The sequence below is a fragment of the Stenella coeruleoalba genome, assembly GCF_951394435.1.
Source record: "Stenella coeruleoalba genome assembly, chromosome: 16".
NCBI lineage: Eukaryota > Metazoa > Chordata > Mammalia > Artiodactyla > Delphinidae > Stenella > Stenella coeruleoalba.
This window is the reverse complement of record NC_137162.1, coordinates 62,666,769-62,681,256: the sequence shown is the minus strand read 5'-3', so window position 1 is coordinate 62,681,256 and position 14,488 is coordinate 62,666,769. Positions and strand designations below refer to the sequence as shown.

Here is a 14,488-nt window from a genome sequence, read left to right as displayed (position 1 = left end):
CCAAAACCTGGGTCTGCTCACCTGTGCACAGTAAAGCCAATCTACTGACACTGGGTTGTGGTGAAGGAAGAGTGCAGCATTTTTTATGTTTTGTTATGTTTTTGGTTTTTTGCTGGGGGGAGCGGGGATAGACAAAGAGGCACAGGACTGAAAGGGCAGCGTTTATTGTGAGGCGCCATACAAGGAGTCCAGGACAGCCAACGCTCAGGAAGCCCGAACTCCTCCATACAGTTCAGCACGGCCTTTTTATTTATTTTTATTTTGGCTGTGCTGGGTCTTCGTTTCTGTGCGAGGGCTTCCTCTAGTTGCGTTGACCGGGGGACACTCTTCATCACGGTGCGCGGGCCTCTCACTATCGCGGCCTCTCTTGTCGCGAGGCACAGGCTCCGGACGCGCAGGCTCAGTAGTTGTGGCGCACGGGCTTAGTCGCTGCGCGGCATGTGGGATCCTCCCAGACCAGGGCTCGAAACCCGTGTCCCCTGCATTAGCAGGCAGATTCTCAACCGCTGCGCCACCAGGGAAGCCCCCAGCACAGCCTTTTTAAAGGCCAGGTGAGGGAGGGGCGTCTCAGGGTCTGTGATCAGCTCCTGCACAATTCTCTGATTGGTTGATGGTGAGGTAACAGGACGGTGTCACGGGTTAACATTAACAGTCCTTAGGCTCCAGCAGGCCTGGGGCTATGTTCTCAAGGTCACCAAGTAGCTAATATCTTCCATTTGGTGGGGGTTTTAGCATCAGTAAAACAACTTAGGGAATGTGCATCAGACACTATTATCTAGGTACTTCAGAGAGGAGCTAAAGTAGAGGATATGGGAGAGGGGTCTGTCCCGGGAAGGCCCCATAGGGTCCTGCTCGGTTAGAGGCAGAGGGATTATCTGGCTTTGCAGGTTGTTCCCTTATAATCCAAGCACAGTAGGGGTCTGGGCCTTGAGAACAGAAGATTCCAGAAGCATCTTGATTTTAGGCTACAAGAAAAACATTTGCCTAACTGATGCTGTTCCTAATGTCAGGGATGCTGGGAAAAGGCCCGGTTTCTTAGCTAACACCTGCAGAGCATCCCTGGGCGGAGAGAGTCAGCAAGCAGCCTGCTGCGTGGACCTGGGAGATTGGGCGAGGGCCCCAGCAGGCTGCCTTCCTGGTGCCAGGAAGCCCTTTTCATTTGTTAAACCACTTTTGGCTCCTGTAGAAATTTTAAAAAGCTAGGGAGCAGCCCCAGGTAAATGTCGTTTGGGGCCTGGCTTTGGGGCTCTTTGTTTCTTCCTTTCTTTTGCAAAGCTTTCTTTCTCCACCCGGCCCCTCCCTTCCTTCTGCTTATGAATGGGCTTAGGTGTGAAATGCAAAGCTAGAGTGACACAGCACTTTCTCTCCTTGGGCCTGACCTCACCTTCCTGGCCAGAGGTCAGGCCCGCAAATGCCGGGGGTCCGGAGGTGGGGGGTGGGGGTAGGGGGTTCTCCCGCTGCCTTCAAAGTCACTCTTTCCCTCTGTCATCAGTTGATCTCTGCTCAGAACGCCCATGAGCAAGAAGTATAATTTACACGTTTTGGCTTTCTTTGCACCCCTTCCACTTCTGGGGCTCCTCTTCCCTCAGTTTTACACTTTGGGTGAAAGGGAGTCGAGAAAACAAAAATAATCCAGTTATGTTACCCAAAAACTGGGTTGGCTTCTTGGTGGGTGTCGAGCCAAAGGACACAACCAAACCAAAGATCAGAAGGAAGGATTTATTACTTGCAGCAAGAGAATACTGGGGATCTTTCCCAAAGCAGCGTCTCCTCAAACAGAAAAATTGGGGAAGTTTTAAGCTAAGGGTACGTGCATATTCATGAAGGGGCTTGGGCAGAGGAGAATTCAGTATAGAATTGGGGCAGAGGTTGACAGAGTCCAGGCTTCAGTTGATTTAAGTCACGAGGGTCAGGAAAGGTCAACATCACCATCCCTTAGGTTACACTTGATCTGGTGGTTGAGTGCCCAGCGGGGGGTTAAATTCTGCAAAACAGCTCAAGAAAGTGCTTCAGGCTAATCTTTACCACTGAAACAGAGCTAGGAGTCTTTACAACTGATTTATGATCTTTGCTATTGTTACTTCTCATGCCTGGTAACAGTTGGTCCTTTCGTTCCCTTCAAATCATTATTACTGAGACCTGTTCAAGAGCAAGCATTGTGGCCAGGCTTAGACCACAAAATGGTTTAGGCCAAAATGGCTCCTCTTATATCAAGAGAGTCATGCCTGTTTGTCTTTCTCTGGAGACCCCCTACCCTATCTGCTTACAGTTACACAGTCAGAAGCATCTGTGAATTCTACTTAAGTTTCTTTAAAGGGCATAAAACAGCCAGAGCCCACTTGTCTAGCTGGTAGAGGTGTCCTTGTGTCCCTTAAGGATGTTGAAAATCCATCGACCTCTGTCTCCCACCCAGGGTGTGTCCACGGTGCTCGAGGGCCTTGCGGCTGCAAGTGTAATCCCTGGCCACCTGCGAGTGTGTTAGAAATGCAAGGTCTTAGGCCTCACCCCAGACCTCCTGAATCAGAAAATCCATCTTAACAGCTCCTCAGGGGATTCAGGTGTATGTTAAAGTATCTGTGTGAGAGACTCCTTGGTTAGTTGACTGGTTTTTAAATTTCCCGTCCATTCACTGAGACGAGGCCAGTGACCACAAGTTTGGATGTCTGGCTGTTAAATCTGCTGTGAAAGTTTTAGAACGCTTCCTCTCAGCATCTGTACCTAACTACTCCTAGTCGAGAACAGCAAACAGTTTGTGGTCCAGCCCTAGTCCTTGGGGGGCCACAGTCTGACTAGCCCTGCCCTGGGGAGGTCAGGGATGGAGATCAGAGGCTCCTGGTCCCCTGGAAGCCGTTTGTCTGTTTGTGTGTATACAGTGTAGGGGTGCACTCAGGGAAACATCCCTTTTCTCAGGAGAATCATCAGAATCTCAAAGAGATCTGTGATACCAAAATGGTGAGGAGCCATTGCTTTAGAAGGGCACCGTTGAGATGCTCAGGACACTGTCCTTCCCTGAACTAACTGTGGGCCTCATTTTGGAACACACAGGAGAGTTCATTCAGGCAGAGTCCACGGCCAAGTTTGATAAGAAAAGATAAGTGGACATGCATGGTGGGATAGTAGACAACCCCTCCATGTAATATTTTATATGTATGTGTATATACATATAAATGCAGTATATGTGTGTGTGTGTATATGTGCAGAGAGAAGGAAAGAGAAATAGAGAAATATCCTTCCAGTCTGAATGCTGCCTGAACTTCTACCATTGAAAACACATCCCTTTGTTGTAAGACCATCTTGTATTAAAATAAACAGAGCCCTGCGTGGACAGGTAAACACACGAGGCTCTCGGTGTTGATGTCTTAGTATAAAGTAAGTTAATCAAATGCTCTGGGCAGTTTTAACTCTGATTTTGCCTTTATATTTTGAGATTTTTCCTGGAAGACATTGGGAAAGTGAAGCTATTACTTTGTTCATCTCAAACGTGTGCCCCTCTCTGTGGAGCCCCAGGCCCCACGTCTATCTGCAATCCCCCTACCCACTAAGCATGGTGGTGTGGCCATTCATTCTCTCCTCGTGTATTCCAGGGACGGGCAGCAATGCCTGCTACATGGAAGAAATGAAAAACGTCGAGACGCTAGCAGGAAACGAGGGCCAAATGTGTATCAACATGGAGTGGGGTGCCTTTGGGGACAACGGGTGTCTGGATGACATCAGAACGATCTATGACAAACTGGTGGATGAATATTCTCTAAACGCTGGGAAGCAAAGGTAATCCCACCTGGTGGAGGAGACGGGATGGGAGGGCATTCTGCCTGTTACAACGGAAGAAGTTTCTAGGAGTGGGGTTTGCACAAAGCCTGGAGACTGTGGTCCCTCAGGTTCACTCTTGACCTTGGCTTTTGGCCCAAGGAGAGCAGAGAACTTAGGGGTGGAGGGTGGTGGCAGCACATGGTACAAGATGGCCCAGGGTTGATGTTCTGTGCAGGTGCCTCTGGGGACAGGGTAGCAGTGGCCACACCACTCCTCTCAGTGACCATGTTTATCCTGCAACATTCTGGCCTTCTCATTGCTCTCTGTTTCTTCCCCATCAGGCTAATAGAAATCTGTTGGTCAGCAGGTTTTTGCCTTGTTTAGCAGGACACATTTGACCTGCAGTTGTTAAAGGGCAAGGGAAATTAGGACGTCGCCAGTGGGAGTGGGGGGCTCCCCATCACTGGTGAGGCAGAGGCCCGCCACCCACCAATTCCTCCTTTTCCCACGGCAGACCTCCTGCACCACCTAGTGGCTGATTGGATCTTTGCAGCTCGGGTGTCAGGGACCCTCCCCAAGATGGCAGTGTCCACCCTTCCCAGCATAGAGACAAATGACCCCTTGTCTCAAGCTCCCAGGGATCAGGCCATCCTCTGCCATAGCCAAGATGAGGTGGTCTAAGCCGTGCCCCCAGGAGCAGAATGAAGAGCTGGGGGTAATACCTCCCAAACATAGGTGATTCTGCAGCTGACCTCAAGATTTTTGTCTTTTCCAGATACCACCTATGCTTAATGTTTTTCTTTAAATCAGCTTGTATTCTTACATTTAATGAGGGAGGAAAACCAATATTACCATAAAATGGATATAGTGTAGAACAGCGTTATTTCAATCCTAGCTACTGTGCCTACCAACAGCTCTACAGGAAGACCCCCTTTGTTATAAGGGAGCTCAGTAGAGGTTGGAAGTGGTTAGAGCCGTATCAGCATCAAACTTATCAACACCAAGGAGATGTCTCCTTGATGGAATGAAAAGGACTAGATGGGAACTGATGATAGGAGTTTTAGTTCATGTTTTTCCTGTGGACCACCCGAAGTCTTCTGGAGTATCCACATTCCAGTGGAGTCGTGCCAGCTTGGGGACACTGGGATGGGGTGTGTGCATGGAAGCATTTAAAGCCCATGCCATTTCTTGAGGCTCCTGAGCATGGAGAGGACAGGAATTAAAAGCCCCCACGAACAGGTGACCCTCAGGGGTGTGGTGGCCACCTGGGTCCTCCAGCCCGTGTGGCTTTATCACTCTGTGGGTACTTGACCAGCACTCTGGGTTTTGGCAAAACCTTCCAAAAATCTAGTGGGAACTTTCCCTGTGTTGTCTTGTTCCTTTAAGCCGTTTGCTGGTTCTACAGGTATTGATTGAGCACCTGACTGAGAGCAACGCTGAGCTGTGCTGGGCCCTGGGACTCAAAGCTGAGCAAGACACACATTCTCTGTCCCCTCGAGGCTTTCGCTGCAGGGGTGCCAAGGGGCGGAGGACCTGTGTGTGCTGTGAAGAAGGGAGGGTGCATGAGAGCTGAGATAGGCAGGGGGAGGACAGACCTCTTGGAGCCGTGCTGGGCAAGTTGAGAGCTGAGAGCTGGAGTGGGGTTTCGCCAGGCAAAGGCAGGGAGTCAGGTGAGGAAGAGGATGATCCAGCAGTGAGTCAGAGTGCTGGTACTTTTGCGTCTGATCCTGGGAGGGTTGGGGATTCCTCAGTCCTTCCCGGTCTCACGCTCTGCCTCTGCCAGGGAGCACAGGGCTGGGTGCACGGGTCGGTGACGCCGATGAGGCACAGTAAGGCGCCCGGGGTTACTGTGAGACCGCAGGCTTCATATAGACACCCAGTCCTCTCCTCTCGTTCCAGGTATGAGAAGATGATCAGCGGTATGTACCTGGGTGAAATCGTCCGCAACATCTTGATAGATTTCACCAAGAGGGGATTCCTCTTCCGAGGGCAGATCTCTGAGCCGCTGAAGACTCGGGGCATCTTTCAGACCAAGTATCTCTCTCAGATCGAGAGGTGAGTGGGCAGGGCCTTCCCTATTAGAGGTGGACCTGGCCAGGGGGCCGTGATGGGGGCAGTAGGCAACACAGGGGACATTTTGGCCATTTGGGAGGGTTTTGTTCTTCCTCTGGAGTAGTAGGCCCTGAGCAGTTGCATTTTGAAGTTCCATAATTTTACTATAAATCATTTCCTTTTATTCATCCTGTATGTTAGGGCATTATATTGATTTGTTTGAAATCATCCTGTGTGTAAGTAGGTTACATTCCAGGATAGGAAAGGTGCATCACATATATTTGTATTGAAGGACGATTGAGTCCAGAAGAGCTAAGCACCCCTGGTCTGGCCTCACCCTCTTTTCCTCTGAAAGGCAGCCTAGGATGCATAGCTCACCGCCCACCGTGCCCCCCAGCGAGCTGCTTCTGTCTTCCTCCTGTTTTTCTCATGTAGAGTGAACATTTCATCTGTGCCTTTGCCATCTCCCACAGTGAGCTGTGAGAAGAGGTGGAAAAGTGCTCAGCAAAAGCCACCTTCATTTTAGAATGGTCACGATAGCAGCACTGACACTGGCTCGGCTCGGGTCTGCCCCTCGCTTTCGCCGAGGCCTGTGTCTGTAACCTTCAGGTAGAGCTCACTGCCCACCAGAACCCACGCGGTGAAGTGCTAGCTGCAGACAGGGGCCCTGCGGCACTGACCCTGGAGGACTTGGGCACGTGGAGTGATGGCATTTCACAGCTGCAGCGGGGGGGTCACCATGATAGGGAACCAAGCTCCCCACTGCTTTCTCTCCTCATTCTAAGTTCACCCAGGGGCCAAGTGTGGAAAATAGGAGCCAGAGAAGAATGAGAAGAAAATATCAGTGAATATTTCTTTTCTTTTTTTTTTTTTTTGGCGGTATGTGGGCCTCTCACTGCTGTGGCCTCTCCCGTTGCGGAGCACAGGCTCCAGACGTGCAGGCTCAGCAGCCATGGCTCATGGACCCAGCCGCCCTGCAGCATGTAGGATCCTCCCGGACCGGGGCATGAACCCGTGTCCCCTGCATCGGCAGGCGGACTCTCAACCACTGCGCCACCAGGGAAGCCCCAGTGAATATTTCTTGTTACCATTTTCTTATTGTGGTAGATAATATATAACATCAAATTTACCATCGTTACCATTTTGGAAGTGGGCAGTTCAGTGGCATTCGGTGCATTCACATTGTTGTGCAGCCATCGCCACCATCCATCTCTAGGACTTTTTCATCATCCCGAACTGAAATTTTGTCCCCATTAAACACTAACTCCCCATTTCCTGCCTCCCCCCAGCCCCTGGCAACCACCTTTCTACCTTCTGTGTCTATGAATTTGACTCCTCTAGTGACTTCATGTAAGTGGAATCATACAGCATTTGTCCTTTCACATCTGGCTTATTGCACTTAGCATAATGTCTCCAAGGTGCATCCATGTTGTAGCATGTGTCAGAATTTCCTTGCTTTTTAAGGCTGAATAATTCTCTGTATGTATACACTACATTTTGTTTATCCATTCATCCATCCGTGGACACTTGGGTTGCTTCCACCTGTTGTCTGTTGTGAATAATGCTGTTGTGAACATGAGTGTACAAATACACAATCGAGTCCCTGCTTTCAATTCTTTGGGATGTATACCCAAAAGTGGAATTGCTGAATCACATAATTATTTTACTTATTTATTTATTTGGAGGAACTGCCATCCTGTTTTCCACAGTGGCTGTACCATTTTAACGTCCCACCAACAGTATATACAAGGGCTCCGACTTCTCCACATCTTCGCCAACACTTATTCTCTTCTGTTTTTGTTTTTCTTTTAATAATAGCTATCCTGATGGGTGTGAAGTGCTGGGGAAGGTCCTTTCAAGTGTAATAGCAAAAGAAGAGATCATAAAGAAAAAAATGCCAAATTTAGCTGCATAATTCTATAAGATAAAAACAAAATCAGTCATCAAGCTTAAAAGACAAACAGAAAACTAAGGAAAACATTTGCATTATATATGCAAGATGCAGAGCATGGCATGGTGGGCAAGAGCTTTGGCAGGTCTGGTCTTGACACCTGCTCTACCCCATTGGCTGTGAGCTTTGGGTGAGTTACTCGATCTCTCCGAGCTTCAATTTCCGCAGCTTTAAAATGGGAATAATCATACATGGATCAGTTGGCTGTTAGGAGGAGGAATAAGGTGATGTATGTAAAGCACGTGTCACATAGTAAGTCCTCAGAAAAGGCTGACTGTTCTTACCACTGCTGTTGCGTTCATCATCAGTCATTGTCAACTCTTTCAGTTTAATGAGGAGACAAATATCTCAGGAGAACAAAGAGTTTTGGTATAAGGTAGTTCATATGGCCAGTAAACAAAAACAAAAACAGTAATCCTCACTAATAGAGAGGAGCACAGATTAAACCAGTGTGATGCCATTCTTACCAAATTGTCCAGTGTTTTTAATTTTTAAAAAAATTTATTGGGCTTCCCTGGTGGTGCAGTGGTTGAGAGTCCGCCTGCCGATGCAGGGGACACAGGTTCGTGCCCCGGTCTGGGAAGATCCCACATGCCGTGGAGCGGCTGGGCCCGTGAGCCATGGCCGCTGAGCCTGTGCATCTGGAGCCTGTGCTCCGCAACGGGAGAGGCCACAGCAGTGAGAGGCCCACGTACATACAAAAAAAAAAAAAAATTTACTTCTTTTATTTATTTTTATTTTTGGCTGTGTTGGGTCTTCGTTGCTGTGCATGGGCTTTCTCTAGTTGAGGCGAGCGGGGGCTACTCTTCGTTGTGGTGCGCGGGCTTCTCGTTGCAGTGGCTTCTCTTGTTGCGGAGGACGGGCTCTAGGTGTGTGGGCTTCAGTAGTTGTGGCACGTGGGCTCAGTAGTGGCTCGCGGGCTCTAGAGCGCAGGCTCAGTTGTTGTGGCGCATGGGCTTAGTTGCTCCGCGGCATGTGGGATCTTCCCTGACCAGGGCTCGAACCCGTGTCGCCTGCATTGGCAGGCGGATTCTTAACCACTGTGCCACCAGGGAAGCCCCTTTCCACTGGGGACAAGTAAGGCCAAATACTCTGTTAGAGACAGTAAATTGATATAACTTTCAGAAAGGCACTTGGCAATATGTATCAAAAACCCTTTGACCGAGAAATGTATCCTAAGGGGAAAACCTGACTTGCACCAACAGGAACAGCATCAGAGTGTTACTTTATATTAGCAGAAAATTGCAAACAACTTAAATTTCTCTAGACTGGCTAAATAAATTATGGTCATCCCCAGAATAGACTACTATGGCAGCTTTTACCAATCTTGGTCTCAGATAAGGAGGTGGGAACTTGCTCAGATGTATGAAGCATGAAAAACAGCAAGAAAGAAAACCATATATAAAGGACAAGCCTGCAACATTGTTAATCAACTACACTGCAATATAAAACAAAAATTTTAAAATAAATAAAGAACAAGCCTATTCACATATCAGGACAAAGACATTGTTTAATGATATCCAAGAAAAATAGATTGGAAGGAAATATATTTAAACGTTAATAGTATTTTCCCCAGTGTTGGGATTGTAGATGGTTTTAATTTTCCAATTTTTATTTTTCTAGATTTGCTAGTTTTTCTACAACTTAACAACAACTTAACTTTGGGGATCATTAAAAAACATAGACAAGTAAATGTTATTTTCAAGGGGAGAGAAAACCCCACGACCCTTTTCGTGGATAAGTGCAGTGATTTGGGGCCGGCTCCTTTGGAGTCGGTGGCTTCTGTGCTGCTCTCGTGGGTCCTGCTTCATCCAGCCTCCTGGCTTTTGTCCCCCTCAGCGACCGATTAGCGCTGCTGCAGGTCCGGGCCATCCTCCAGCAGCTTGGCCTGAACAGCACATGCGACGACAGCATCCTTGTGAAGACCGTGTGCGGGGTAGTGTCCAAGAGGGCCGCACAGCTGTGTGGCGCGGGCATGGCTGCCGTGGTGGACAAGATCCGTGAGAACAGGGGGCTGGACCACCTCAACGTGACTGTGGGCGTGGACGGGACGCTCTACAAGCTTCATCCGCAGTGAGTGGGGCTTCCGGTGGGGATGGGCAGAGCTTCCTGGGCAGGCAAGGCCCCTTTATGGCTTTGGGACATCAGGATGTGATTCCCACCAGGAAAATTCCTCACCAGGACACAGCCAACCTGCAGGCTGTGTGGTCAGGGTGGGGCTTGTCTGGGACGAGGAAATGAGCTGCTCTGAAATTTACCTGGGATGCCTGGGGAGGTGGAGAAGCGGCTTCACTTGGCCAGCTCACACCTGTGGCCTGGCATTTCCTGCTTTCCCCTCCTCCTGGGCCTCTCTCATCCAGGTGGGGAGCAGGAAAGGAGGTAAGGGTGGGTGTCCACTTACCCATCAGCCTGGCCGGGAGGCTGTGTTTGGTAAGCGGGAAGAGGGAGTGAAGGAAAGGGGAAGGGGCCCACTGTCTTGTCCACCTGCTAAATCAGTTTGTCAAGAGCCTTGGAAGGCAGGAGCGGTTTTGGCCCTGGGCTTTGTAGCAGGGAGGCGGGTGGGATGTGACCTCCCTGACGTTTTGGTCGGGTGTCCAGCACCCCATATGCTGGAGGAGGAGAAGTGAGCCCATCTGCTCTTTGATCTACCACACATCCCAAAGCTTGGCTCTTATGAATAGAGCGACCATATTATTGTCGAAATGGAGGTACTTTTGCCAATCAAGAGGGTGCTACTAATAATCACACTGGGACCGTCCCCAGTAAACTGGGCCGCTCACTCCACTTAAAAGCAACCTCACCCAACTCAGTGTAGGCGTTGCCTGCCTGCGTCATGGCCGTGGCTTGGGATGAAAGCATCTGTTGGGCTCCACCCCAACCTCTGTCTCTCCACCTTCATAGCTGTCCTCGTTGTCCCTGTGGTTTAGAGCTAGGCTTTGGAGCCGCACGTGGACATGCTTGGTTTTAATCTTGGTACCACCGTGTAGGAGCTGTGCTCAGTGGCTTCATCTCTGCCCAGTCTCCTCTTCATGGGAAAATGACCACCGGCAGGCCGGACATCACATGTATAAAGTGTGGGACACCTGGGAGGAATTCAGCAAAGGGCAGTCAGTATTTCCTCTAGGGGCGCCACTGCCCTGAGCATCCGCGGCCTGGCGCTATCGCATTTTCAGCACAAAATGCAAGAACCCAGAGTCACCTCTCATTTACAGATTATAGTTCATGGGGGTGGGGGGGCTCCCTCTCTTAGCTTCAGGTGCTGGGTTGGGGGTGGAGTCCTCTCAGAGGACTGCAGCTGGGGGTGGGTGACGTTCGTTTCCATGCAGCCTGCTGAGCTGACCCAGTGCCGGACCAGCTTGGCCCACCTCAGTGGTCCACACCCAGGTCCCAGCACCCCTTCTTGGTTTTCGGTCCCGTCGGAGCCTCAGGCTTTGAGGATGGGAGCCGTCTGGGTGTGTTACTCATGCCTTAGCCCTCAGAAGGTGTACAGAGCAGCTGGTTTCGGATTCTCCGGCCTCCCTGCTGCAAATTGTAACAGGACTGGCTGTAAACCCACTTTCTCCCAGACGTTCTCAATAAGCCGCAGCTGCTTCCAAGCAGCCCCTCCCAGCTCGCTTCCCTCCTCATTGTTAGGGTGCTTCAGCGTCTTCAGGTGGGTCCGGCGTCTCTCCTCATATTCCTCTACCTACCCTTCTCTACTTTTGTCCTTTTTAGTTTCTCCAGAATCATGCACCAAACCGTGAAGGAACTGTCACCAAAGTGTAACGTGTCCTTCCTCTTATCCGAAGACGGTAGCGGCAAGGGAGCCGCCCTCATCACGGCAGTGGGCGTTCGGCTCCGGCAAGAAACGAGCAGCTAAGAGTCCTGGACCCCCCAGCCTGCTGCCCTTCCAGCACTTCTCTCTTCAAGCAGCGCCCCCCTGTTCTGCCCAGCGAGCTGTGCTGGGAGACGCCGGCACCAAAGCCCGCCAGCACCACCGCGGGGAGGAAAACAGAAGCCAAGTAATGGCGCGTAACGTAGGGTACAAAATAGAGTGTGTGCTGTTGGTAATCTCCCTGACCTCCAGATCCCTCCTCACCTGCCCTGCCACTTTGCATGATTTGACTTCAACCTGGTCGTACATTCCCCACATGTGAAGTTTAGTGGCGTCCGTTTCTAACTTATGCATTAGTCCAACAGTTATTTATTGGCTCAAAATGAAAAGTCACACCATCTGACAGGCCTTATGGGCCTCCGCAGCCCGTCCTTGGGGATGTGTCCCCCGTGTGCAATGTATTTTCACCAGCAGACACTGCCGGGACTCCTCCCACGGGTGCATCAGCTGCCGCTTCCTCCCGGCCCCGCACCCATCGCTGTCTGGTGTCCCATCAGGGCGTGTCAATGCCACTGAACTGTGTGTCCGTGGAACTGGTCCTAGCCACATTGTGACAGTCTTGCATCCTGTCTGTCTTGGGGAGGGGAGGTGGGCAGTCCTGCGGGAAAGTGTCTTGTCTCCGTTTGGGTAAAACGAACCAATCAAGAAACAGTACGCTCATTGGAATTTCCCATCGCTTTTGTGAGCCATGTTGTATGACCTAGTAAACTTTGTACCAATTCAAAGACCCGAGTGACGCTTAATGGCTGGGGAGTGGGGAGGACATCAGGGGATGTGGCAGAAACCAAACCCTGGGGGGTCTCGTGGCCTTCTGGGTCAGGGCAGAGTTTGAAATGAAGGCTGTGTTCTTCAGCGTGCAGCCTTCTTTTGGCTTGAGGACTTCTGTACTCTCCCTGCAGAGGGTCAAGAAGTAGCCTCTCCCCTTCTTCTAGCACCTGCCCTTCCACTTCCCTGCTCCAGCCCCGGGGGCCTACCGCAGGGAGGGACTCCTGCAGCCCCCGCCTCGACACCTCTCAGAAGGTAAAGGGATGGAAGGCCCCCGTCTTCCAATAGCCTGGCTTCCTCACTTGTAGTTGGAACAAAGGAAAAGTCAGCTTGGTTTGCGGGGGCTGTTGGAAGCCCCATGAGAGGACAGGGCAACACTGGCCCTCCCTCCTGCTGTGCTAGCGTGGGTCCTGCCCTCATGACCCTCTCTGCCAACTCCAGGACGATGGATGAAGAGATCCCCTTCCCTGAGCAGATAAGGCCTTGCAGCAGCCCAGGGTAGCAGGGTTGCTGTCCTCTCCCCAACCCCCATCATAGACGAACCCCTTCTGTGGGCCTTTGTCTGACCCTGTCATCCCTGCCCCACCGCAGTCTTGAGGTGCTCTTCCACTCTGTGGCTGCTGTTTGGGGTTCTCTCCCAGCCTGTCTGTGGACCCCACATCAGTCCCCATTCTGGTACCGTGTGATTGAGGTGCGATGTGAGTCTCCCAGGCCATGATCACACCTCTGGTGGCTTTTCCCAGGACTGACTGCATGCTCCCTTGGTGTGGTGAGACCAGAGTCCCGTTATTTGTCACTGCCGGTGCCTATGACACAGTGATCTTGTGGAGAACACAGATAACATTGAACTCCAGGTGTGCACTTACAGTGTTACGTGATGCTTCTGGAGGGGCCGTGAGGTGGGAAGGGTGAGTCAGCAAGCAGGGTGAGGTGTGGACTGGGCTGGGCCTGGAGCTTTCTGGGAGATGGGACGGTGGGTGTTCTCTGCCTGCCACCTCCTTGAGCAGAAGTAAGGGTGAGGGCTGTGTTGCTGACTTGCGGAATTCAGGTCAAACGGCTGCCCTGGTGGTAATAAAAGTCCCAGCTGCTGTTTATGAAGCACTTAACCTGTGTTGGGCCTGCCAGTTTATAGGCATCACTCCCATCGTCCTCACAGCATTCCTGTGAGGTAGTTTTGCCATTGAAAGGGAAAGGAGCTGAAGGTCGTTGTGACTTGTCTGAGGCCACCCAGCGGAGGCTCCTTTTTTAAAATTAATTAATTAATTTTTTTGGCTGTGTTGGGTCTTCGTTTCTGTGCGAGGGCTTTCTCTAGTTGCGGCAAGCGGGGGCCACTCTTCATCGCGGTGCACGGGCCTCTCACTGTCGCGGCCTCTCGTTGCGGAGCACAGGCTCCAGACACGCAGGCTCAGTAGTTGTGGCTCACGGGCCTAGTTGCTCCGCGGCATGTGGGATCTTCCCAGACCAGGGCTCGAACCCGTGTCCCCTGCATTAGCAGGCAGATTCTCAACCGCTGCGCCACCAGGGAAGCCCCCTGAGGCTCCTTTTAACCACCGTCTACACTAGGGTGGATCTGGGTTCTTAGATGCTAAGGCAGAGAAGCCCTGGATTGGCTCACAGGTTAGGGGCTTTGCAAAACAAGAAGCTTCTTTCCATGTGTCTTTAGCCTAAGAATAGGTCAGTGTCATGGTTGGGTGCTGCCGACGGGTGTGTTTTGTTTGGCTTATGCAACATTTATAAAAACGGGAGCTCAATTGAACAAACCTGGAAGTTTCACAGGTTTGGATTTCTGGCTTCTCTCGAAAGGTTTGGAGGATCTGGCAACACTGGGCTCCCAGCCACGTGGCAGCATCTGTCCAGAGCTGATCGGCTGTCGTCCCCTTTGCATTCCTGTGCTCTCCAGTTTGCTACAGTCCCCACCCTTCCTTTTGCCCCAACACCGGAAGTCACTTACCTTTTATCATTATATCTACAGTTTTTCTTTTATACTGGATTCGATTTACTCATGTTGTATGCCCCAGGGAGGCATTCGAGCTTGCAACTCCCGGATTAGATAAATGTTAGCTCACACTGTCTTCTTTGACTTATTGGACGCCCTG

The 14,488-nt window shown here is 50.8% G+C and overlaps 1 protein-coding gene across 2 annotated transcripts in view; it reads left to right on the top strand.

Moving 5' to 3' along the window:
- The window catches only part of HK1 (hexokinase 1), a gene marked incomplete at its 5' end in the record, with an annotated part of 73,767 nt that extends 61,429 nt beyond the window's left edge, over positions 1 to 12,338 (top strand). For both annotated transcript variants that reach the window (XM_079900400.1, XM_079900399.1), the window contains 4 exons: positions 3,585 to 3,768; positions 5,650 to 5,805; positions 9,593 to 9,826; positions 11,468 to 12,338. In XM_079900400.1, coding sequence (XP_079756526.1) covers positions 3,585 to 3,768; positions 5,650 to 5,805; positions 9,593 to 9,826; positions 11,468 to 11,612 — 719 coding nt within the window. In that variant the 3' untranslated portion in view covers positions 11,613 to 12,338. The remainder of the gene's footprint in view (positions 1 to 3,584; positions 3,769 to 5,649; positions 5,806 to 9,592; positions 9,827 to 11,467) is intronic.
- Positions 12,339 to 14,488: the final 2,150 nt, after the last annotated feature.